Source organism: Rhinoderma darwinii, chromosome 1, assembly GCF_050947455.1.
Source record: "Rhinoderma darwinii isolate aRhiDar2 chromosome 1, aRhiDar2.hap1, whole genome shotgun sequence".
Taxonomy (NCBI): domain Eukaryota; kingdom Metazoa; phylum Chordata; class Amphibia; order Anura; family Rhinodermatidae; genus Rhinoderma; species Rhinoderma darwinii.
The window spans coordinates 65,941,202-65,968,996 of record NC_134687.1 but is presented as its reverse complement, the minus strand read 5'-3'; the positions used below and the strand labels follow the sequence as shown (position 1 = coordinate 65,968,996).

Below are 27,795 nucleotides of genomic sequence, written 5' to 3'. Positions count from 1 at the left end.
AACGCAGGAAATGGTGCGTTTTTGCCGCAGTGGAAAGCCTGCTATTTTCAAAGGACTTGCTGCAGCAAATCCATTGTGTGTAGACAAGCCCTTAGTTATGGCATCTGTGAATTCAATGGATGCCACATAAGGGGCTGCACCAGCCATTAGGTGAGATAAGCATCACGCCACAGGCGGTGCTCTACGAGAACTTCCGGGAGGCGGCAACTTGGCCTCCAGCCCCGCACTCCTGCACAGATCCTGCACATATTTGTGCTACTGGTAATTTGATGCACATTGTAGTTTTGTTGCATTTTTTGTGTGAATGGCAGGAAAAACTGCAACAAAACGGCATGTACAATTATCCCTAAAGGCACAAATGTGCTGGAGCTGTAGAAGGACCTGCGCACATAAGGTTACATTGTATTTGATTATCCCCTTAATGACCAGGCCCGAAAAGGCCTTAAAGGCCTGCTAAATATTTCCGTTTTTGCCTCTCTGCATTTCAGCGACCATAACCATTTTTTTTATTGACGTGGCCGTATCAGACCTTCAAAATATAATGGATTAAATCCAGTCTCAAAGATATACACGGGGAGGGGGGGGGGGGTATTGCATTAAGTTTTGTATTCAAACACGAGGATTGTGCTCAGACAACCCAAAGGATCTACTCCCACTAACTGTTCAAATATTCCTATATTTAACAGGAGAATGGATTATAAATCTTTATTCATAAACATTAAAAGAATTATAACTAAACCCTATCAAGGACATACAAAAGTGAGTTAAAAATGAATACATGGAGTCCCTTATTTTTGAAAATATGAATATTATATTTTGAATCTGCTAATCAGCAGATATACCTTATAGAGGAGAGAGGAGAACGTGTTTACTTATGTTTGTGTGTGGAATTGAAGTTAGTTCTCCAATTGTGAGGAATAACAGTCCGTTTCAATGACAAGAGGTAGTCACTATATCAGGGGTCTCAAAACTCGGTGGGGTAAGTGGGCCGCATATAGAAAAAATGTGAAGTTGACGGGCCGCATTACTTTCAAATTTGATACAATACAAAATTATTCTTAATCAATTAGTTATTTAAACTAATATAACACTATATTACTATAATAATAATACTACATTACTACAACAATACTACATTACTACAACAATACTACATTACTATAACATTACTACATTACTATACTACATTACTATAATATTACATTACTATAACATTACTACATTACTATAACAATACTACATAGCTATAATACTACATTACTATAATACTACTACATTACTATAATAATAATACTACATTACTATAATACTACTACATTACTATAATACTACTACATTACTATAATAATAATACTACATAGCTATAATACTACTACATTACTATAATACTACTACATTACTATAATAATAATACTACATAGCTATAATACTACATTACTATAATACTACATTACTATAATAATACATTACATAATAATACTACATTACTATAATACTACATTAGTATAACAATACTACATTACTACATTAGTATAACAACAATACATTGCTATAATACTACATTAGTATAACACTACTACATTACTATAATATTACATTACTATAACATTACTACATTACTATAACAATACTACATAGCTATAATACTACTACATTACTATAATAATACTACTACATTACTATAATACTACTACATTACTATAATAATAATACTACATAGCTATAATACTACTACATTACTATAATACTACTACATTACTATAATAATAATACTACATTACTATAATCCTACTACATTACTAGAATACCACTACTTTAGTATAATAATACTACATTACTTTAACAACACTACATTACTATAATAATACATTACATAATAACACTACATTACTATAATACTACATTACTACATTAGTATAACAACACTACATTGCTATAATACTACATTAGTATAACACTACATTACTATAATACTACATTAGTATAACAACACTACATTACTATAATACTACATTAGTATAACACTACATTACTATAACAACACTACATTACATATAATACTACATTACTAGAATACTACATTACTAGAATACTACATTAGTATAACACTACATTACTTTAACAATACTACATTACATAATAACACTACATTAGTATAACAATACTACATTACTATAATTACACTACATTACTATAATTACACTACATTACTATAATTATACTACATTACTATAATAAAAATAATACCACATTACTATAATAATAGCGCTAGGTTTAAACTTAACGGAAATTTGCGTGTTTTTTTTTACTCCACGTGCTTATTTTAACAATCCAGTTTTCCAGCTTAAGTGTCGCTAAATGCAGTCCGGCAGCTCAGTTGGCAGCATTTGGCAGACACATGAATGTCAAGATTGGGCAGCCCCTTTTTAGTGCCACAGTGCCCTCTGTAGATACTGACACAGTGCCCTCTGTAGATACTGCCACACCCCCTACCCCAGATAATGTCATGGTGCCCTCTGTAGATACTGCCACACACAGCCCTTGTAGAGATAGTGCCAAACCCCCCCTCAATCAATTAGATAGCTCCATTGGGGCTCCCTCTAGGAGCGGAGTCCCCAGCCAGAGCGTTGCTGACGCTTTGGCCGGGGATTCCTCTGCTGCAGGAGCCTCTGACATCACGGTTCATAGACAGTGTTGTCAGGGGATCCTCCTGGACCGGAATGTGATGTTAGGGGCAACCCCAGAGCCGTTGTCCCAGAGCAGAGCACTAGTATAGGCTCTGCTCCGGAAGTCTGGGGAAGCCACTGACATCAGTGTCCATATATGGACAGTGATGTCAGGGGCTTGCCCAGAGCTGGAGTCCCGGAGCAGAGCCGCTTCTAGCACTCTGCCTGGGATTCCAGCTCTGCTCCTGACAATCACTGCCCTATATATTGACAGAGATGTCGGGGACAACCCCAGAGCTGGAGTTCCGTGCTGAGCGCTACTAGCGCTCTTCCTGGGACTCCAACTCTGCTTCTGACATCACTGTCCAAATATGCACAGTGATGTCAGGGGCAACCCCAGATCCGGAGTTCCCCAGCAGAGTCCCGGAGCAGAGCCTATACTAGCGCTCTGCCCAGGACTCCGGCTCTGGGGAAGCCCCAGACATCACTGTCCATATATGGACAGTGATGTCAGGAGATTCCACAGAGTCCCGGAGCAGAGCCTATTGTAGCGCTCGGCCCGGGACTCCGTCTCTGGGGAAGCCCCTGATATCACTGCCTGTATATGGACAACGATGTCAGGGGATTACACAGAGTCCCGGAGTAGAGCCTATACTAGCGGCTCTGTGTCCCCTGGTCCGCAGAGGACCGCCTCCGTGGCCGCATGCGGCCCCCCGTGTTTGAGACCCCTGCACTATATCATCTAGATATGAGAAAAGGTATACTAATAGTCTGTTCGTTTGAGTGCAACTGCAGGCTTTCCTCCTGGAAGAATTCAGACACCATTTACTATGAATTATCAAAGATAATGGATACTGTCAATATTGAAAAATGAAGGCATTCTTCCCAGTGTTTCAGCAGACTATCTAGAGTGTCTAAAGTGCTAGAGGCATTCCTCTTGAATTTATGAACATTGGAGACGTCTCCTACGGTATGTTAGACACTCAGTATTAGAGGCATTCCTCTCAAAATCAACAAACACATGGAGGCTTTTGGGGTCATGCTTCCCGACATTTCCCAATGGAAATCTGCAACATATGGATATGGAAGGGTGGATTTCACTATTCGTCTCAGGGAGCAGAAAGGCTATGTACACCCCTGCATATAATAGTCAGCCATCAAGTGGGTCCCCCAATAGTAACAGCTGATCAGAAGGGGTCACAGAATGGAGATCTGCTTGATTAAAAGGGACTGTTTAAAATTGACAGTGACACATGACATCCGACACATACAGTACCTTAACTTTCTACACATAAATTACCATAGAGAAAACTTACTTTTCCTCCACTATTTCTTTATAGGTTTTTATACTTTTTCTCCTTTCTGCTGAGTCACTTTCTCCACTAAGCAGCCTCTCCATCTTTTTCCTTTCTTCTTCTTTCTTGATCAAGTCCTGTGATGCACTTCTCCTGCGGGTCTTCCATCGAGCAAGATCCTAGAACAATGTTTAAGATAAAACTGAAAAATAAATGTGGCTAATTTAAAAAATAAAAAGCAAACCAACTTATTAGATGGAAACACATTTTAGTAAATCGATTTACGTGAGAAACACAGAGCTGTATAAATGACATGGTGTATCGCCACTATGCGTAACATGTGAATGAGCACGGAGGAGTGGCAAGGTTGTGACTGGCAGCGGAGTGAAATCATATACAATATATTGCACAGTTTGTTACCCTCTTTAAAAAAAATTGGCATTTCCAATTATTTATGGAAAGTTTAGATATCCTTAAAAGGGGCTTTCCAATTAAATGGGGTTAGATGGTCCAAAAATATAAACATAAATACGTTTTCCAATAATCACCCTACCAAATCCCACGCCATTCCCATGCTGCTGGTCTCCTTCGACTGACACTGCCAATCACTGCCCACCGCTGTGATATCACTATGGACAAATAAATCAGGTGACATCACTTAGCCTTCCAAACAAGGAATGACAGGGGACGCAGGAGACCAGTGTCACAGGAGTGGCTTAGAATCTTATAAAGTATATTAAAAAGTTATGCCCATAAAACCCTATTCATAAATGTCTGAAAACTTTTTTTATTGCCCAAATGCACAATATCAATGCCAGGCGCAAACCTTTGTAGAATTATTTTTCTCGGTTTGCAGGTTCCTTTAAGTGTATCCTGTCAGAATAACCACCATGTAGCTATAAGTACAGGAATGGTTACGTTCTATCTGCTATAAAACAGCCTGCCTCTGTATCCTGCACAGGATTGTTTTGGGTCTCTCCCACTCAGGCTTTCAGGTGGAAGCATGCAAAATAAGGGGGACGGGGGATGTATAGGAACAAGAAAGATTTTAAGTTTTGTGCTATACGTGGGCTGTGAGGGAGCCTTGAAAGAGACATATATAGCGATAGACCAAAACTACCTACATTCTGCCATGTGTCATCCTCCTCCTTGAGTAGGTCGTTGACAAATTGCAGATGTTCTTGGTGAGCTCTGCTATGCGGCATCATTATTCCCTCTTCTTCATACCTCATGTCCAACATGCTTACACTTCTGCACAGGACACAAAAACAAATACAAACATTTAATAACCCTTTGCGAGCATTCTGTAGATGTACCACAAGATGGTGCTACATGACAAAGCAACATAAAGCCATAGATTAGAAGTCTATGAACTCGGCATTCCATGGTAGCCCTGTAGGGGGAGACATTTGTGAAGAAATAGAATTCAACGCAAGTAAAACATGCAAGCATTAATTTGCAAGAGATCAGTATCTTCACTGTAACCAAATATTATGATTAATAAGGGTTATAGGTGACCCAATATAGACAGTACCCAATACTACGTTCATATAAACAAGGCATAAAGCAACATTACATTTTTGCAGTTGGCCTAATGCCCGATGCAAAATAAAAAAAAAAAAAAAAAAAGCATAAATACCTACATATAGATAAAAACACACACCCAGCGTGTGATTGTTTCAATACCTCATGTATGTATGTAGCAATGAACTACTACAGGCACCCGCATGAACCTATTCCTTTCTTATCGAATCACATCCTCCTCTAGAACATTTAGTACAACTTATTCTTGTAAAATCTGAATAAAATTATAAAATAATAAAAATAATAAAAAATAAGACTGATAATAATAGAAACGTATACAGTAGCTTTATCTAATACAAACGAGTAGAGAAAGAAAATGACGCTGAAGAAATAACTACAGACAAAGGATTGAGCAAATAAATGTTATTTTTTACATAATAAAAAAATAACATTTTCCAATATACTTTCTGTATCAATTCCTTGCAGCTGTCAAGAGCTCTGCTTGCAGTCATTCAATAGTAACAAGCATTGTTTAAAAATCTGTCCTGGTCATGTGGTGATGATGATGATACAGGCACACGGCTTGTAATAAGAGACCGCTCGGATATCTGTACCGTACCTATAATCAGTCCTGGACTTGTGTATCATCACTTTACTTGCAGTGGATAGAACTCTGTCCTGGTAAAGAATAAAGGTTCCTAATGAGTGACAGCAAGCAGGGATACATTGAAAACCATGAATGGATACAGAAAGTATATTGGAAAATGGTATATCTTTTCGTTTTACAAAGAAATAACATTTATTTGCTAAAACGAAAATACCCCTTTAAGGATAAACCCACTAAAAACCTGTCTTTCGTCATGAGGTGGAGTGTTCCCGCCACGTGGCAGCGGCACACACCTGCACAAATACACTAGAACTTCACATTGCATGAAGCTGTCATACGTGTTTATGCTGGCAAGTGTGAATGAAAGATTCTGCCATTGTAGTATACATTGTGTTGGGCACGGGGTATGAGTTCATTCTGAGAAATATCACATATTTGGGCGAATATATATATAAAAGCACAATACGCATGCCAGCACCTACATAAATGTCTATAAAATCATGAAAGCTAGGGGCCAGAGGACATACTGTACAATATAGAATTGGGCACAACCAGAGAGCATTGACTTATGGCTAGCATGTATAAAGGGAGCAAGACCTGCGTATACACAACGGTGTGCCGGCCAAAGAACAATAAAAAGATTAATAAACCGCAAAAAAAAATACAAAAATGTAAACGGGTCTATCCACTAAATCAGCATCTCAGCACAAGGGACCCACCGATATACAGAAAACCGAGAATATTTCCCTAAAGGATATATATAATGCATACAAGTAATCAATGCAGCAAAAAATGACAAATGCTTTATTAAGACACAAAAGAAATTTAAAAGAATTTAACCCATAAAAACACATTGTACACAAAAATGCACAGAAAACAGGACAGTGTGTTTTGCGTAAATGGTGGTAATATCAAACATATACAAGTAAATGGATATCATATGTTGCCAGTCATATATAACATTATGACACCTCAAACAGATCACAATAATAAGACCAAGGCACCTCAATATTTATGTCACAAGACCACATAGAGACAAAAGTTTCACCCACCATATGCCATAATGACTGCCTGCACACTGTCCAGCACCCCAAACGCGCGTTTCGCACCTGGCTTTATCAACAATAAAAAGATCACTTACTTATTATGGACACCACTAGACTGACTTATATAGCATCCTGTATGTTAGAGATTACCCCCAATTGTGATAGATACCTCCACCTGTGTACCCTGTTCCTGTGCTTTATACTTTCCTGGAATCATGTGCTACTACTAATCTTTAAACTTTTTCTAGACAACCTGACACCTTCAGTGCTTTATTTATGAAAGTTACTGCAAGGACTAAAGATGGTGGGGGGGGGGGTGTTGGTGATCCTATAGCATTTTGTACTATTTTAGTGAGCACTAACCACTAGATTGATACAGCTTCAGGCAATGTCGTTGAGATGCCAGTCGGTTGAGATTGGTATGGCGGGGCAGCACCACCATCAGCAAGCGGTATAAGGGGTGGCGGGTTGAGCCTCTGAGGTTGCCACACACAGGACCCTAGTGATTTACTCTAAGGACATTGAGGTCAACGTAAAGGCAATGGAAAAATAACAAACATTCACTGGGAGCATGAGGATGGTTTCACATTTATTTACTGCTTTTTTCTTCCCTACTACCTAGCCATAGGCCCAATCTAAAGGTGGTTGGTTGGTTGGTTGGTTACTTGACAAAAAGTAGCTTACTTACCACAAATTTCTGCCCACCTCTCGCTTAAACTAACTAAACACTAGGTATTATTTTATGATTTATTGCTATTTGGTGCTGATATGCTATTATGGTGTTATTTAGTGTTCCTATATATTTAGCCATTTAAAAAAATTAAGACATTTTACTTGAAAAGGTTGATCTTGTGCACATTGAACCACAAATGTCCCTCTTTTACCAAAGTATTTTATATCCATATGGAAAAATAAATAAAAAAAATATATTTTTTAATTCTTCCTGGTTAACAGCTTCACTCCCCAATTATTGACTACAGGATGGATGTAAATCCCCTGATCTTCTTCCTAGACTGGTACCAGCAGCAGCTTTTACTGGGTGCGAGAAGAAGGGTTAATACCCACTTTTCCTTTTACCGGTTTGTCTCATTACTAAAGCATTAGCAACTTATGATGGATAAATTATTATATGGCATGTATTAGAAGATATATTTGATCTTTCACTTACCAGCTTGTTAACCATATCATGGACACAGACCTGACATTGCGACCAAGTCTAACTACCCTCATCTGTTATCCACAATGACAGAGTGCAGAACTCTTTGCGACACAACCTATTTGAAGCCCAGGCTCTATGGCTTGAGGTTGAGGCTCGGGATACCACACACCCACAAATTGGCCACTTTTATAATCTCCTTTGAAGCTCATCAAGCAACAAAAGCAGATTGCCATGTATACCAGTGGACCGCTTCATCCCCTTTATACTAAATTACACACCATCTAATATTTCCTGGACATCAAACAGTTCACATCAATGGCAGGATTTATTAGCACCAATATTCCTTCAAGCACTAGAGTCCCAGCTTGTGCACTTAAACGTTGACTTTATATGATTATATCGATATTAACCCTTTAGTGATGAGCCTATTTGGGGGCTTAATGAGCAAGCAATTTTTTTCTGTTTGCGCTTCCATAACCGACAAGGTTTACCAGGTGGTATAAATAACTAATAACTTTATTCTGCAGGGTGCTACAATTACGACGACCCCAAATTTATATACTGTAGCTATTTTTTTCTACTATTTTGCACATTAAAAACACTTTTTAAAGAAAAGTATTTGCTTTTGTATTACCATATACTAAAAGCCATATAGCTACGCTGGCTATATGAGGGATTAATTTGGGCAATAACTTGCAGTTTTATTAGTACCATTTTGGGGTACATACAATGTTTTGTATCGCTCTTTATTGCGTTTTTTGGAAGGTGGGATAAACAGAAAACAACAATTCTGGCATTGCTTTTTATAGCATTCTCTATGCAGGTTAAAATAATGTGATAGTTTTATAGTTCGGGTCGTTACAGGTGCGGAAATACCAATTATGGTTTGTTTGTTTGTTTGTTTGTTTGTTTGTTTTTCATAATAAAGCATTTTGTACTTTTTTTTGTTTTTTGGGGGGGGATTTTTCATTTTTGTTTATTATAAGCTTTATTGGTCCAAATTTTACATATTTGTTCAGTCCCACTATGCGATCGTTTGATCGCTTTTAATGTGTTGAAGTATTATGCCTAACAGGAATACACTGCTAGTAGACCTGAGCCTCTGTTAGGCCCCGACTGCCATGGAAAGCATTGGTCGTTAAAGCAGAAGCCCACTCAAGGTATCCCATGCCGGGGCCTAGGACAGTGGCGTGAACAGGCGGTGCTGTGGCATAAATACCCATAATGACCACCGTAAAAAGGCGTATTGGCCATCATTAAGGGGTTAAACAACATGCAGTACCATTGTGGAGACTGTGGCATACAAAGAAGAGAGGGGTGTCCCACATCAAAGATAAAATAATGGTACCTAGTTTAGCAACCTAGGATCAAAGGACCATGAACCTTTGGACAATTCCTCGCCCCTTACAATACAGTTCTTCTGGAGAGGGGAAATCTGTAAAACCTGGTCTTGGCCTCTCTCCCATGGTCCAATAGTAGCTGCATGGTCATGTTTTATAGTATGTACTCTCTTGCATGTGTACACACCCAAAACACAAGCAGAACATGCAGAGCTGTAACCAGGGAAAGCTATCTGTGGTGCAGCGCACAGGTGTCTGAGGAGGCCTAAAGACCTCTTTACCACTTAAGATGACACCAGTAGATGGGAGCCCTGTTACAGAATTTGCATTGGGGAGAAGTAGCTTCAAGTTACTTTTCTGAGCTGTAACATAAAATACTTTCTTGTACTACCATGAAGCATATAATCTAAAATGGAAGAACAGAAAGGGATATACTAGACTCCAGTATCATACGGTAGGAATTCAAAAACAAAGTTTTAGCGGGGAAGAATAATATAGAAACTCATTTAATACAGGTTGCAAACATATTCTAATTTCTGGTCAAGTAAAAATAAAAACGTGCAAGATAAACTCAAGTTTCTTTGAAAAACTCTTGATAAGATATGCTACATTTTTGTATCTAAAGCTCCGATGTATACCTATGAATATAGACTAGAAAACAAACACTGTGCTTCAACACAAACGGTGCTTTGTCTACAGTGACGTCTTTTGGCGTCGCTGTAGAAGAGGCTGATGAACGCTCCTGTGAGTGATCGTCCTCTAAAAAGGAGCTGTAACTTACAGCTCCTGATGTTAGAGAAGCCTCCTGAACACAGCTGGGATCAGAAAACATTCCGACCCCAGCTGTTTAACTCTTTGATCGCCACGGTCCGTGACTGTGGCATAATGAAAGGGTACTCCCCTCTTCGATCGCGTCACTGGAAACTCCGTAACGCAATCGAAGACCAGGGAATCCCTCTGCACTCAGAAATGGGGACCTAGGAAGAAACCCAGGGCTGTTGCTGCAGCCATATGTTACGCCACTCCCTCTGCCACCCCTCCTACTGTCTGTAGGTTAGCAACAAAAAAAGGCAAAAGGAAGGGAGAAACACAGAACTGCAGGTTCAGACTACACAGGGATTGTTTGCAGTCTGTAACCATGGAGACACACAAGATTGCATAGGAGCTGTTGATACAGAACAAAAGGATATTTTTAAATCAGGAACTCTCCTCGGACTCTTCAACAAAAAAAAAGCATGAGTCTAGCAGATTTGTTGTAAAGGATTATCAGACTAGAAGTACACAAAAAAATATTGGACCTGGGTGGATAATATACTGCCATTAACTAGAGCAGCATATTATACGGACAGATATACATTAAAGGGGTTGTCGCATGACAGACATTTATGGCATATCCACAGGATATGCCACAAACGTCCGATAGGTGCGGGTCCTCCCTCTAGAACCCGCATATATCTCCCATACAGGAGTTCCCTGACCCAGTACCGCCTGGTGAGGTTCTGCTCACTGTGGTACGCGGTTTCCAGAATCCCATCCTATTCTGCACTGATTCTCCACCTGGAGGCAACAGTTAGCGGCTACTTCATCTGTTGGGACGGGGACAGTGGACCCCAGTTCAGGAGATAGGTGTGTGTGGGACCCACATCTATCAAACATTTCTGACAAATCCTATGAATATACCACATATGTCGGTCATGAGACAACGCCTTTAAGGTCATATTCACAAAGAGCAATCATTTGCTGGTTTGGGAATTCTTATTTATTGTGGGTTGACCTAATACTATTTCATGGGCTGATGAATAGAAAAAACTAGTAGGAAAATAGTAGGAAAGAATCAAATAAAGCTCTGCATGTAGGGCCAGATCAAGTTATGACGAGGCCCCTGGGTCATACATTGTTTGGGGGGGGGCACCTACCACTTTTTGAAAAAACTAAACAAGCGGAGGAAAATAAGGCTGAAAATGATATAACCATATAATGGCAAAATAATAATGCAATAGAGAACAGTTCTAGGAATATTTCTTAGAAATGCACAGTCCCACATAAAAAAACAAATTGTATTTGATCAGCAGCAGTGAAGTAAAGAACGGTCACACTATTGCCCGGTGTGAAAGAATCCTAACAGGATATAAAAATAGGATCTTGCTTCATATATCTTGCATATGAAGCCGGGGTACCCAAGACAAGAATCGTGCACAGTCAATACATTAAGGTATCAGCACTCTCAAATGACAATTGAATACATTAGTTTCATGCTGAATGTTTCTTATTGGTGATGTTACTGGTTATTAATACTGCTTAGTACTGCGGGGTATGTAAAACAAGATGCATACAGGCTGCATAGTGATTATTATTTTAAGGGTAAGACATGCACTAGGTGGTTAAACTCTTCAAGCACAGAAGATAACTTACTCGGCATCATCTGATAGAGCAGACTGTGGGCTGCTGAATCTACAAGACCAAATATACAATTAGATACACTTGTATGGAGAAGTATGAACAGAAGCATCCTGACAATGATGAATACACGACTCTCCACATAGAGGTCTAATTCTACAAAGATTTGTAAATTTTGTACCTACAAATGCTTTAAGCAAATAAAAAAAATTGTGTAAATGACGGGTCACAAAATGAAAGTTTAGAACAGCCAATAATTTGGGTTTGCCAGGATCATATTATCTGCTAAAGTACATTACTCTGTGTAATAAAATGGTATACCGTGTCAAAAATTGGTATTCTTCCATGTGACTAAATAGTATTTTGTGCCTCATAATTACCTTTATACTGCTTTTGTATATACAAAATTTACTGTGAACATATTGCGCTTCATACCAAACTACAAATTTACGTTCACACTTTGTATTTAGTGGAGATGCAGACCTTCCTTATGTTGTCTCATATCACAAAACCCACCATTCCATGAGCACTTGCTAGGAAAAAAGGATGACATGACTGTCGGGCTGGTTCGTCACTTTTTGGTAGCATCAGTGCTGGTCTAGAAGTAAACCGTGTACGTTTTCACGCTGCCCATGAAGAAGGAAGTAGATCTAGATGTGCAAAACTGCGTATCTGCCGACCCAATAGCAACCCTTATAGTACACATGGTACTTATTTTACCACTACCAATGGGCTACTGAGTGATTTACATACCTAAGACCCTAAGCTAATACAGCTAACTAATAAATCAAAGTAAAAAGTATTTACAACATGAAATTAAATGGCAACTGTATTTATGCAAACTATTTTCCAACATTAAACATTATACATACAATAGAACAAGGGATAGGAGCAGCCCTGTTTCAATAACCAAGAAACGGTTGGTGCTAGCTTCAAAAATCAAGGAGTCACGTGCTCCTCATACATGTATCAAAGCAAAGAGTCTGGAAGCAGCACTCAGCGAAAAAAATGTGAATTTATTCACCCAACAGAATGAATTCACATTTTTTTTGCTGAGTGCTGCTTCCAGACTCTTTTCTTTGATATATATATATATATATATATATATATATATATATGTAAACGTAACGGCAAAACCAGAGAACAAGTAACAGCACCAGGACTTCAAAGATGGAGAGATGTTGGTTTATTCACCACAAAATAGCTAGCTTATGGTAGACATAGAAACAGCTGAAGTCCAGCCAAACTAGCCAGATCCAGGCATTGTTCTTCGGATACCTGCCATTTAAGACTTTATGGTGTATCCAATAGACATGCCATAAATGTCCGTAGACTCTTGCGGGGCTGCAGTTTTCTTGCCAACTTTGAGTTTTGCCAAATAACAAACGCAGCCCTAGTGCACCTAACAAAGCTAGCTCTACTACATTTTTACTTCATTTTATGCACACATCCACATACGTACGTACGTACGTACGTATAAGTAATGTATTACAATTCTCAGTTAAAGAGAAAAAAAAGCCAGAAAAGTGAATGATGACAAGTTCTCTGACCTCAATAACTCAAGGTCAGGCCTTTCAAGATTTTCTTGTGGCTGGGACATGAGCTCTGCACATATGGAATTGTTCGGAATAGGGCTGCACGTTGGTTTGCTTGTCAAATCATCATTGCTTAATTCAAATGAGTCTTCTGCTTTGCCCTGCTCGATCTGTTGTGATGGATTGTCAGAACTGGAGGTGGTAGGGGGTTGGATAGTACGATGTGGCAAAATAGTCATTGCTTGAAGGGAGCTATGGAAGTAATTTCACACATCGTTATATATTATGGAATTCATGTTAAAGCCTTACAAACGGATTTATAAGAAAAACTGCCTAAATATTACTGGCTATTACACAAGATACACGACGGACACCTTTATTAGCATGAGGTACACAAAAACATATAAGCCAAAGTGACTTTGTTCAAACACTATTTATGTTACATGGATGTTTGTTCTCAGCCTATACAGCAAATACCTTATTACTACGGACTGAAAAAAGCTCATTAATTTGGTGACTAATGGGCCTACATTATATATAGATCACCTTTGTAAAGTACATTTAACCATAAATCCCTTTACTAGAAGATACTGAACACTGGTGGCCTCTAAAATCGAGACCAATTTGCTACATAATTGGTCAATTTGGCATAAAATATTTCAATTAAAACCCAAAATGGCTCATTTTCTAGAACAGTGAACCAACACTTGGACCACTCCACATGTACCATAATCTTATTAGATCAAAGAGGCTACTGCCCTCTCGACAAAAATCATTTCTGACCTCTGTGGTTTCTTTTCCTTTTGCGGAAAGATGTGTTTTTTTTCCTCTGCCTTTTGTTGGGAAGAAAATGGAATTGGAAGAAAGTGACTTAATGTTACAGTAGGTGGCTTCTGGCTGACTGAGATTCTTCGGACCATCATATCATCTTTTTCCGGGTCTGGAGTACTTCTGTCCTTCTGCAAGTTGCTATCTACTTTACATGCATCTTCTACAATAGCAGGATGTTCTACATCAGGGTTGGAACAAGAATCTGCAAGGTTTGCTTTCCCAAAATCGCAAGTTGGCACCTTACTCCTGTAGGAACAGGTGACAGGACGTTGAAACGCGAAATCTCACGTACACAACATGCTTTGTCTTTAGGGGTGGTTATCAACAAATGAAACCCAGAAGTCACTAATTATATTAGTATTAAAAATGTAATCATCTAAAAAAAATTATAGTCACAGCAAATGCATGCATTGGTGAGTTATTGCTTGGACAACACCACAGATTATTCAGTTCAGTACACAGCACACAGGAAGCTCACACGAGCTGGATGTCATCCGGCAATGGCTGGCTATGTCCATTCACTTCCATCATTTGTTCTGTTGATTTTCCATGATCTACACGTCCGTGTGAGTCATCAGAGGCAGTTGAAGGATTATCGAGTCTGGCACACTTCTGAAAAGTTCCCATTCTGCGTGCCAACATGTCATCCCGTTTGGTATGTAGGAACGGTCCACCAGCTTCATTTTCAGGAGGTGCAGAGACATCTGGTAATCTACAAACTTCAGGTTTGGCAGCCCTACTTACATGACAACATTCAAGCAATGGTGAATTACAAAACTGTAACTGGATCAAACATGAGAAACATTCTTCACATTTCTATACGATTGTAAGCAATATTCTTTTCATAAATATCCTGAAAAACAATCCATTTTGGTATATAGAATAAGACTTGTTTATGGCTATATAACATCGTAGAATAAAAGTAATATGAATCTCAATAAAATTAAAACAGGTGTATTTAATTTATGATGTCAAAAAGTTCATGGATAAACCATGGTCACATACAGATAATACAGAAGAGTAAATGCAACTCAAAACGAGTATCTAGTTGACTCTTTGCAATGTACCTTGGACTGGATTGCAAGAGTGGAGTTGTTTCCAAAAATTCAACTTTTGAAGTGTCTGAAAAAACTGCTTTGGTGCATGTTATTTCGGAGACTTTTTCGTCCCCAGCACTTGCTTCGCGAGCGCCAGGCTTAGCAATACACAGTCTATCCCACTTTTGTTGATCAATTTCTGTTACTGGACCAAAGCGCACAAACTTTTGTTTATTTCTGGCCCGCTTCTCTTGCAATGATAACTTGCGTCTGCCAAAGTCATCATTTGCTGCTCTGGCCAAATCGATATTGGGACTATGGTTCTCCTGGATATGAACTGCAGTAGTATTTTCACTTTGGTTTCATGAAAGGAAGAAACAACAAATGAATGTGAAAAAACTCATCTCTTAGCTCTGTTAAACTTGGTTAATTATGAAAAAACACAATCTGTAATAACTGATCAAGCACGGCTATGCTCGAGGTTCTAACACCCCATATGAACATCTCACCGAATGCATTCCCACATGTGCTGAAAACACAATAGGGGTCATTTATAAAGACTGACGTACTGGCTAAGTGGTATGCTAGTCTAAGAAAGAAGAGCAGTAAGTGTGTTGGGAATATAACCACTACTGAACGCCATGTCTGTCATTTTTCTAAGAAAAGTGGTGAAATGTAGTAAATTAGTCATACTTGTGCACCTGGAAGACCTTCTTCAGGGTACACATGAAAAAAGTACTTTGTATTGTGAAAAGTGTCTGGGAACTTGCGTAACTGCAGTGATACTCACTCCAGAATATCAAGTGTTCCCAAACTGGGCAGTAAAAGAGGTATTCCCATCTCGGACATTTATGACACAGAATATGCCAAAAATGTCCGATAGATGCGGGTCCCATCTCTAGAATGATGCCCCCTGACCAGTGTACTGCCTTCTGTGGCGGTCGCTGGGCTCCGGCCAATAAGTTATGAGGTTGCCAAGAGTATGACCAGCCGAGCTCGCTGTGCTACACTGTTCCTGGGAGGTCTGGAAACAGCGTAGCAAAACGCACTCAGCTATCAGACATTTATGAAATATGCTGTGGATATGCCATACATGTCAGAAATGGGACTACCCCAAATAGAACATACAGAAAAAGTCCTACAAGCCCCTAGAAATTGTATGTAATATATCGATTTTATACCTAGATCATGTACAGTTCAGAAAACCACCACAATTACCTAAATCATTGTGTTGTCTTTCTTGGAATATTGGTAACCTCAAATTGGGGTGTTTTCTGTGCAGCCCACTGAGCAATTTGCCTAAAGAGCCTCACAGGAAAATACTATATCTTATGTTAAGTGACAATTTTTTTTAGTGTATCAACTGTTATGTCTGCTTATTACAAGTGTAAGAAGACTGCTCTTAAGGCAGCAGCACTGTAAAATCTAATTGGGTTCACTTTTAATAAAGCAACTGTAAAAAAACGATTAATACGCAACCAAGAAGAAACACACCTATCCTCAGATGAAAGCTTAAGTCTCTGCCATGTTTCTAGGTCAGCTTTGGATATCGAGGCTGTTCCAAAAACTTTAGGCTCCTTCTGATATGAGGCAGCTCCCTGAGTTTTGCGCTTGGCTAAATCATCTCGCTGTATATCCGGAATCTTCTCCTCTTCATGATCTGATTCGACATCTACAGGTCTATGAGCTATATTGCCCGTAAGACTGAAAGCGTCCGTTTCTATTGTTTGGTCTTGACTTTCATGTTTGCTGCGCACATTAAAATTCAGATTATTATTATTAAGTCAGGGGTTGCATTTTCGTTCTAATTATGTTATGACCATGCACATTGCTTAAAGCAGAAGACAATGCCAACTCTATCAGCCGTATTTTATTTTTGAAGACACAAAATAACATTTGGAACGTTCTTCTATGATCTCCTGTGAAGGCCAAATTCTGCTGCTCTGAAACACACATGCATCCTAACACTGTCCTTTGAACTATTCCAAAAAACGAAGACTCATTGGATTTTTTTGGTATGTGTGCATTCCATAGCTCACTAATATACGGAGATCGGTATATTTGTACACAAACTACAGAACTTTTTGCTCACCTTTTATCCACAGTATGTTTAGGGGAAGCAGTGGTGGAAGTCAATGAATCATCCTGAGCAGGTTTTGATTTATTGATATAGGAGCCATGTATATATTGGCTAAAAGGTGTTGAAACTTTAGGTTGGTTCATCCTTGCTCTCCGTGTGGCCAGGTCATCTCGTTCAATATCTGGAACCCTGCACTCTTCTTCCTCCTCAGAATCGACATTAGATGGGTTACTGTTCTCTTTCTGAAGCACCATTTCTGGTTCAAGGTCTTCAAGAGATTGCTTTGGACTAAGACAATTAAAATGACATTAAACGGCTAGTCCAATGGAATAATATAACTGAAAAATGCAGGTCCCACGTGCAGAACATTATGGTTAGATGTGAAGCACTCCAATCTTGTTACCAAACAAGCAGACAATTAGTAACAGGGAAATATCCAGAAAAATACAACTCTTCCGGTCTCCATATTTAGACATGAAAGAACATATATATTTAAGTCAAAGCTTCTCCAGATAATGAATATTTACTGTAAGAATTATGAGGCACAGGGTTCCATAAAATCATATTGAGTTTGAATGCGATTGTTCAAATCATATATGGTATATCGTTATATTCGACCCCAGGAGCATATTCTTTAATTTTTGACATATTCATAACTAATTCAGAGCAACTTAGTAATAAGTGAGAATACAAAATGATACAAGTCAGTATACAAAGCATGGGTAAAAACGATTCACAGCACTTCATCCCATGCCATGCCCACATAAACACAAATCATTAATGTAATAAGATTAATAATAAAGCTATTCCTGTAAAACAAAGAATGAAGCAGCATAAACCACAAACGCATGTTAATCTCACGCTTGGCTTCAGCAAGTTTTTAACTTGTAACCAATTTAATTTAGCAGGGGGTAAACCTAAAAGTGTGTTATGTGGTTCATACAGTATACTGTGCATTATAAAAATCTTTGATCCTCCATTATTTTAAACTGAAGCTCAACATGTACAGTAGTTTTAAATAAATAAAAAATATGGTTTTATCGGAAATGCTCAGAAGCTGCACAAGCATTCCAAGGGGGTACATTGAAAATCTACAACTTGCCCTTCTGACCCATCAGCAGACTACAAGAAGAAGTAAGACCACTGATAAACTGCAGACTCTTGTAAAAAGGTTCAATTCGCTGAATTCACTGACAGGGCTGAAGGGTAAGATCAGGCAATTTGATTTCGGTGTCGTGATTTAGATATTTCAGATAATTCAGTTTTGGGGTTATTTAATATATTGCTGTTTTGCTTTTTTTAAGTTGTTGCTTTTTTTATTTAACATTTTCATAAAGATTAACATCCAAAAAGTCACAATACGGTTTTTGAGCATTAGGTGATTGCAGATGACACTAGAGCCACAGTTCCAGGATAAAACCGCGCTGCTGTGTCACATCTGTCTCACTCATAGATACTCTTGTGTCTTGTTATTCTCAGCAGTGTTGTAATCCTATCAGAATCCTGGTGTTTATATGACCTCTTATGTGATCACTAACATTAATGCAGGAATAATGTATCAGATATTATGTACACAGAACTCATTAAAGTGATTTTCTCATGAAGACAACCCCATTCCATATGCCCCAATAGGTTATATGGACATTACACAGGAAGGATGGGGTCCCCCACTCGGGACCGCCCTCTACAAGTCAGAGTGAAGAGCCTCTAACAAGTAGCAGGTCTCACTCTGGCAGACCAGGTTTGTCCATGTATTACATGAATGGCCATTCATTTAAATGGCCGCATGTAATGCTACATTTCTCCTGTTGTGGCCACTGCAGGGAAAACAAGCATCTGACGGCAATTTCCCCTGCCAAAACAGCTGCGTGCTGAGGGTTTCGGGAGCCAGACCAGAGATGATCAGCTGATCAACGCAGCGGCTCTTATATTAAAGGGGTTGTCTATAATGAGACAATCCCTTTAAAGCACTGTGTAAATAGCAACTGAGAAAGCAGAGCTGATCATAAACCACTTCGGCATATCAGCTGTCACTGACAGCTGTTTCCCCTCTTGCAGCTGCACAATTATTCATATAAAATCGCCAACTCTGCAGAATATATCTACAAGTCCTTGCAGGGTTATCTGTAGACCACAGCAAACAATACATTCAGAAGGTCCACAAGAGGTTAACAAAGCACCTCAACAAAGCAAACCAAATGGAGATCATTTCAGTACCATTGCCGAAGATGACAATGAAATAGCTTACTATTATACCAGTAAAAACGTACTAGAATGTGAGTAAAGACAACCATCATTTTGGTACACTATGTTTATTTTCACATAAATTGACAGTTACATTGACAGTGCCATAAAATACATGCAGACGTATTTCACAACAGGTTATATGAATTGAGCTGTGCACATGCATTCATTGACATGTCTCGCTGTCTCCAAGTTTCACGGTACGCATGCTCCAATACGAGGCAGCGAGTTCCACACATATGTAGACAGACAATAGCAAGAAAACGCAAACTCCAGACAAGCATTCCAATACGAGTAGCTGACCTGCTATATCGCTTTGCAGCAGGCATGACCTTAATTCCGACTTTTTGAAGGCTTTTTAATTTCCGAACCTCTACATCACCCGGATCAGGCTGATCCTTCGTATCCTCTTCTTGTTGATCAAACTGCTCCTTAAGCTTCTTGGCTTTTCCAAGAAGCCCTCTAAGGGGAGCCACTAGAGTGGTCCCGTCTTCCTCATTGTGCCCCTCACTATATTCCTCCTCAATAGTTTCTGGGCGATTTGGGCTAATAAGTTATCATATATTAAAAACGATAATGTTAGAGCAGCGCAAATGTAAAGAACAAACTACACATTAATGGGGATTTTAACGGTTTATTTAATTTCATTTGTATATGACTGGTGTAACACAATCTTTATAGAGATCCTGCTTCATAATTCTTGTAAGTGTAAATTTATAGTCAATTATTGCGAACAACTACTAGTAAAGATATACCACACCTAAATTTTCTTAACTTTTTAATGAAAGGAAAGTGTCCTCATTTCCCAAATCCTCTCTTAGAGCTGCCCAGAACCATATAGATTATTTGGCCAATATAACCCATACTCACAAGTGCTCTTGCTGCCAATGTGGGTACTATGGTACCAAAAAGATCATTTGCCACTGTACTGCCAGTTCGAAAGAAAATTTATCAGGCAGGTTAGGACGTATTTGCAGTTGGCAGTTATTAGGAACTCACGCCATAAGTAGGAAGTTGTTTTCCATTTTACTAGGAGCTGGAATCAGAATAATTTCTCATTTCTCCAATTGTAGTCAGCAATGCATACTTTTGCTTTAACTCCTAGCTCCACAAAAGACCTAAAAATCCAGGTTTTACTGCAGTTAACGCCAATATCCATCCCCATATTACCCACTCTGAGGTCCAAAAAGCCATCGTGTTGAGAGTTTATTTTACAGGGTCTTCACACTGGAATGATGATGGTCATGAGTGTTCACCAGTTATTTCCTTTCCACAACTAATGAACTAGGAGGAATATTTTTGATCCTTATCCCTGCAAAGTCCCTATTTTTATTTTTTTCAATAGCTTCAGAAGCAACCATCAGTGTCCAGTGTGAATACCCTGACAAACAAACCTACAAATCTCAGTATCCTGAAACACTTTGAGTATGACATGGAGGTAGGGGCTTAAATAAAAGGGTTAACGGTAATCCCACCTAAATAATTGGGTAGGTTTAAGCTTCAAGATATTACATTTGTCCCATTTTATACCATATGTTCATAAGACCACCTAGAGAGTTGACTTGGAGGGATTACCAGTATCATTGTCAAACCAGCCTAATATATTCATCATGTATAAACTAATAGACCGGAAAGCCAGCGAGGGAAAAAAAAAAAAAAAAGTTTGCAAACCTTGAATATCTACAAAATAACTCAATGCATTAGTCAAATATAAATCAGCAAGTAACTATGTCAACTATCTATTTTTCTAGTGCTTACAGTTATAATAAATCTAAGAGGGCTCAATTTTACTCCGGTCAAGACTCTGTTTGAATACAGTTTTTCTATAAACCATGTGGACATGGTTTATGTTAAACTGTCTGCATGCCACAGAGGTCTGCTGTTGAGAAAAATGTGTTACATGTTATAGAATACTACGCCTCTCCACATAAAGCTTCTGGAACGGAACCAAAGAAGTCACCTCGAAGATGCGTTCAATGCTTCGCTAGTTACATATGTTACTGTAATGCCTCCAAAATCACAATAGAATTCCTGCCTTCTACCACTTCTACAATCTGGACTTCAAATTACAGGGACGGGAAGCAATAATCTATTTATACGGTGGGTCATATATTACAGTGAAAAAGAACATACATCACAGCCATATTTTCTGCTACATTATAGAACCAGGCTACTTCATAAATAGTTAACTTTAAAACCAGACATATAAATGGGTTTTGGATGATTTTCCCTAAAATGAAGCCAGATTGTCAAAAAAGTGTGACTTCCAGGAAGTCACCACTATTCTTGAAGTCTGGTTTCTTTGGTTGTTATATTACATCCTTACAGCTAGTAGAATCCAGAAGGGAAGGAAAGTTAAGGTTTATTACATCGTTTTCAACAAGGGTTGTGCAAAAGATCAGAGCCATTACTGGCTCCTGGCCACCAATGCAAAACTTTTACCATGGTCCCCCGAGCGACCACCATGTACCAATAATAGTACATTGCGGTCCTCTTAAGTGACAGAAAGCCCCTTGGGCACTTTCCGGAACTGGGGCTTGGGTGCAACTGCAACCTCTTCACTTAGTAAATCTATACAGTGGCTGGAGCTCCACACAGTTCGCTCTCAAGCACCCTTACTGGCAGCTGCAGACAGCCAGAGTTTTGTCATTAAACTATATGCCTATGCAAAGGAGTTTGGAGTTCCTTCTTAAAAAAAAAACCTGAGCTCTGATGACTTTAAAAATATATTATGAATTTAATCAGCACAGACTTTTTGGACCCATTTAGATTGCAAAAAATTAAAATGGTTTTTAAGGATTTTATTTCACTTCACACTTAGGTAAAAGATGAATAAACGTAATAAATCAAACAAAAATTATTACGTTAATCTATTATTCATCTATTTCTGACTACATTAATCTTTCTAAAGTATTGGGCACCAGTGCTGGTGATAAGTGGTACTACAAGTATCAGACATAACTGTAAATAGAAATAGAATTTGAAGAAAGTATGTCCCAGGGGTAATGGTAGTAAACTTTTACCTGAAAGGCCTTTCTCCACCTAGTGGTGATGTTGCAGTACTCCAGCTTTTCCGGTAGTCCTCCCTTTCAGCCTTCTTCTTGCGCAGGGGAGCTGGGATGTATGAAGTCTGGTTGCTTTTGTTGGGGAGGTACTGGTTAAAAGGCACTATTATTTTGTTTTCGCCAAAGGATACCCGTCTGGCAGACATATCATCTTTCCTAACATCAGGTAGTCGTCTATGCGGCAAGTCAGACTCTGAATCGCTTCCCCTTCCTAAACATGAAAGGTCACATACAAAAAAAAGATGAGTACACAGAGTTCTACACACATTGAGCTATTGGTAAGAAGGTAAGGTCTACTGCAAAATTCCCATTCTTCATATCTGCCTTGGGGGTGTAGACTTTGCCGAAAAAAAAAACCTGTAGGAAGTAGCCCTTGTATATAAGAGTGAAAAAGAACACAAGAATGCAGAAGGTTATTTTAAAGATGTTATATAAGGTATGTCAATGGAATCTTCGATCGGAGCCAGATTTATCATGGACTCCAAGTAATCTGTCAGAATTTATACTGAGACTTGTTAAAGCCGTCAGACCTTCCAGCTCCTGCCGAACATATTTAGAGCTCATTTTTCAGGCCATCGACATAAGTGCTTTCTAAATATTTCACTATGTTTTGAGCAAATGTCAACATTGAAACCCAACTCTTGTGTGGGCAGATTTATAGTAAAACCACTTAACCTTGCTTTGTTTCCATGTCGGGTATCCTAGCAAGCCTTCCTGCCAAGCCTCAATCCTCGATCTTCAGATATATACACTAGGTCTTATTTCCTCCACTGCTTGTTTGTTTTCTGAGCAGTTTTCAACTTTATTACATTCCTCTATTTGGCCACTGCTGCTTTAATGAGGACATTACAATGTTGTGTAAGCATTTGGAAAGAGTGGCCAAAGTTTAAAATAGTTTACAATAAAGTTGGAGTTTTATAGAGTTAATGAGTTTACGGTGTCAGATACAAGTGATGAACTTCACACTATGGATTCTTTATAGAAACAAATACATAGAAACCACAGACCACAGTCAGAAAGAGAGCAAATTACTGATGTATATATAATATAGAATAAATATCTTATATACTATGCGACATTGAAATATTTTTATCTTCTCAACATTTAAGAGACAACTTTGCTCCCTCTTCCTACAAGGCTACAGACCGCAGATGGAAGGGAGCGACAGATGGAAAGGAGCAACACATGACTGCAGACTACACAGGGTTTGTTTGTAGTCTGTAACCATGGAGACATATAGGTCTGCGTAGTAACTGTATACGCAAAACAGCACAATATTTTTTATAAACTTTTCTTTAAAAAAAAAAAAAGTATTCCACAATAAAAATGTTGTCAGTTTTGGAAGGTGGGTGTTATTTTCACTCTGTGTATATATGTTATTTCATGCCACTCAAAAGAGCACCCTTTTTGTCTCTGTTTTTGAGTGCATATCCAGCTCTTTAGTATGTGCAGTCTTAAAGGGGTGAAAGGAAATTAGGGGAAAAGAAAAAAGGCCTGCTCCCTCCCCTCCCCCCCCCCAGAAACAGCACCACTCTTGTCTATGGGCTGTGTTTGCTTATTGCAGCTCACTTCTATTTATTTGCCTGTAAAAGGGAAATGAGGAGCTGAGTAATTAATTAATTATATATATATATATATATATATATATATATATATATATATATATATAAAAAATATATATATGGCTTTGTGAGAGGAGATTCAGGATAACCGGTATTTTATTTATATGAATGCCTGCTGATTGTGGGTGCATGAGTCCAGTGGATGGTCTGGCAGCCTTCCCTGTATAAGTGCGCATACAGAAATAGTGCTCAATCACTGGACCCAGAGAGAGCCGGGATTTAGATCAATAAAATATAGGTTATCCTGAATCTTTTCCCACAAACCTACATATATATATACCTCCTCCTGCTCTATAACATGCTGCATGTCAGCCAGTATGTATCACATGACAGGTTCCCTTTGAGAATATAAACTGTTCTGCAGTGATCGCTAACTGGATTGACAGAATATATCTTGCCTATAGTAATGTTAGTAATGAGTCAAAGGCAATAGCTCCCCTTTATAATGGTGCTTGAATAATTTCAATTTAGTGGTTAAAAAAAAAGAAGAATTGACTGAAATACTATACGAAAACACAAAATAAAAAGGTGGCAGTTTAGGACTTCACTACTGGATGCACCAAAATGTCACACATTAAGGCCCCATGCACACGAAGATATTTTTTTCCTCGCGTAAATACGGGTCCATTTTCACACGTATTCGACCCGTATTCCACCAGTATTTACGGACCCATGCCCGTAAATACGGGTCCGGTGTCACCAGTATTCCACCCGTATTTACGGACCCGTTTTCACTGCACTAATCGGCAGCCCCTTCTCTATCGGGATAGAGAGAAGGTGCAGCCCTTTTGGGCAGAGTTTCCACAGCGTTGAAAGTAAAAAAAGTTTATACGTACCCCGGCCGTTGTCTTGGTGACGCGTCCTTCTTTTGACATCTAGTCCAACCTCCCTGGATGACGCGGCAGTCCATGTGACCGCTACGGCCTCCAGCCTGTGATTGGCCTGTGATTGGCTGCAGCGGTCACATGGGATGAAACGTCATCCCAGGAGGCCAGACTGGAGGAAGAAGAAGAAGAAGAAAAGTTCTGGGTAAGTTAACTTTTAATACTATTAACTCCAGCGGTAGTCACTGTCCCGGGTGCTGAAAGTGTTACTGCCGATCAGTTAACTGTTTCAGCACCCTGGACAGTGACTATACCCTGACGTCGTCTAGCAACGCTCCCGTAATTACGGGTGCACACACGTAACCACCCGTAATAGACTTCTATGGGCCTGCACGTGCCGTTATTACGGCCTGAAATAGGACATGTTCTATATTTTTCAACGGCACGGGCACGTTCCCGTAAGCATACGAGAAGGTACCTGTGGCCAATAGAAGTCTATGGGCCTGTAATTACAGCTCGTAATTACGGGCGTTTTTACGTTCGTGTGCATGAGGCCTAAATTTTTAAAATTCCCTGTAATTACGAGCCGTAATTACGGCCCGTAATTATGGGCCCATAGACTTCTATTGGCCGCGGGTACCTTCCCGTATGCATACGGGAAGGTGACTGTGCCATTGAAAAATATAGAACATGTCCTATTTCAGGCCGTAATTACGGCCTGAGCAGGCCCATATGGGGCTCCTGTAATTACGGGTGGCTACGTGTGTGCATCCGTGATTACGGGAGCGTTGCTAGGTGACGTCAGGGGATAGTCACTGTCCAGGGTGCTGAAAGAGTTAACTGATCGGCAGTAACTCTTTCAGCACCTGGGACAGTGACTACCGCTGGAGTTAATAGTATTAATAGTTAACTTACCTGCTTCTATGTCCAGTCCGGCCTCCCGGGATGACGTTTCATCCCATGTGACCGCTGCAGCCAATCACAGGCTGCAGCGGTCACATGGACTGCCGCGTCATCCAGGGAGGTCGGACTGGATGTCAAGGGGGACGTGTCACCAAGACAACGGTACGTATGAACTTCTTTTACTTTCAATCGCTGCGGAAACTCTGCCCGAAAGGGCTTCCCCTTCTCCCTTTCCAGCACTGATAAAGAGAAGGGGCTGCCGATTAGTGCAGAGAAAACGGGTACGTAAGTACGGGTGGAATACTGGTGACACCGGACCCGTATTTACGGGCACGGGTCCGTAAATACTGGTGGAATACGGGTCGAATACGTGTGACAAAGGATCCGTATTTACGCCAGTATTTACGGGAGGAAAAAAATATGTTCGTGTGCATGTGGCCTTAGTCTGCACAAATCAAATAAATTCTGAGTAAATATAAGGCAGCCCTAGAACTGTAAAAGGTGCCTGGAAGCTGTTTGTTTAAAGAGGCTCTGTAACCACATTATAAGTGGCCTATCTTCTACATAATGTGATCGGTGCTGTAATGTAGATTACAGCAGGTGTTTTTTTTTTAGAGAAACGATCATTTTTGATGGAGTTATGACCTATTTTCTAATGACTTTCTTAATGGACAACTGGGCGTGTTTTACTTTTTGGCCAAGTGGGCGTTGTGGAGAGAAGTGTATGACCCTGACCAATCAGTGACTAATCAGCGTCATATACTTCTCTCCATTCATTTACACAGCAGATAGTGTTCTTATTACATCACTATGTGCAGCCAGATACACATAAATAAACGTTACTCAAGTGTCCGGACAGTGAATATACATTACCTCCAGCCAGGACGTGATGTCTATTCAGAATCCTGACACTTGGCTAACGTTTCTGTGATATTTACAGCAAGGCAAACGTAATCTCGTTTTAAATGACAGTTTACAGCGTAATCTTGCCTTGCTGTAAATCTCACAGAGACGTTAGCGAAGTGTCGGGATTCTGAATACACATAACGTCCTGGCTGGAGGTAATGTATATTCACTGTCAGAACACTGCAGTAACGTTAATGTGTGTGTATGTGGCTGTACATAGCGATATAGCTATATCACTATGTGCAGTGTAAATGAATGGAGAGAAGTGTATGACGCGGATTGGTCACTGATTGGTCAGCGTCATACACTTCTCTGCACAACGCCCACTTGGCCAAAAAGTAAAACACGCCCAGTTGTCCATTAAGAAAGTCATTAGCATAAAGCTAATCTAGGTCATAACTCAAAAATGATCGTTTTTCTAAATAAAAAACACTGCTGTAATCTACATTACAGCGCCGATCACATTAGGTACAAGATATGCCACTTATAATGTGGTGACAGAGCCTCTTTAAGCGCAGGTATTTGAGTTATCAATATAATCTGGCCTAGATGCGGTCTCTTGACACAACTCTTGTACTCAAGAATAGCCATGTAATTGTATAGAACTTTTTATAGACTTCAGAACAGAATAATGGTTACATTTCTTTATATGTACATCTAAAGTGTCCAATTTTGAAGCCTCAGATTTTACATTCAAATCCATGGACTACTTGC

General features: G+C 39.3%; 1 protein-coding gene across 1 annotated transcript in view; it reads right to left on the bottom strand.

Annotated features, from left to right (window-relative positions):
• LIMCH1 (LIM and calponin homology domains 1) overlaps positions 1–27,795 on the bottom strand; it is a 259,769-nt gene that overhangs the window by 57,016 nt on the left and 174,958 nt on the right. Inside the window, exons 8-18 of the mRNA XM_075859422.1 lie at positions 22,785–23,037; positions 20,065–20,307; positions 17,530–17,805; positions 16,932–17,186; positions 15,468–15,791; positions 14,879–15,139; positions 14,353–14,646; positions 13,585–13,821; positions 12,050–12,088; positions 5,086–5,212; positions 3,983–4,140 (exon numbers count right to left, since the gene is read on the bottom strand). Of these exons, the coding sequence (XP_075715537.1) occupies positions 3,983–4,140; positions 5,086–5,212; positions 12,050–12,088; positions 13,585–13,821; positions 14,353–14,646; positions 14,879–15,139; positions 15,468–15,791; positions 16,932–17,186; positions 17,530–17,805; positions 20,065–20,307; positions 22,785–23,037 (2,467 nt within the window). The remainder of the gene's footprint in view (positions 1–3,982; positions 4,141–5,085; positions 5,213–12,049; positions 12,089–13,584; positions 13,822–14,352; positions 14,647–14,878; positions 15,140–15,467; positions 15,792–16,931; positions 17,187–17,529; positions 17,806–20,064; positions 20,308–22,784; positions 23,038–27,795) is intronic.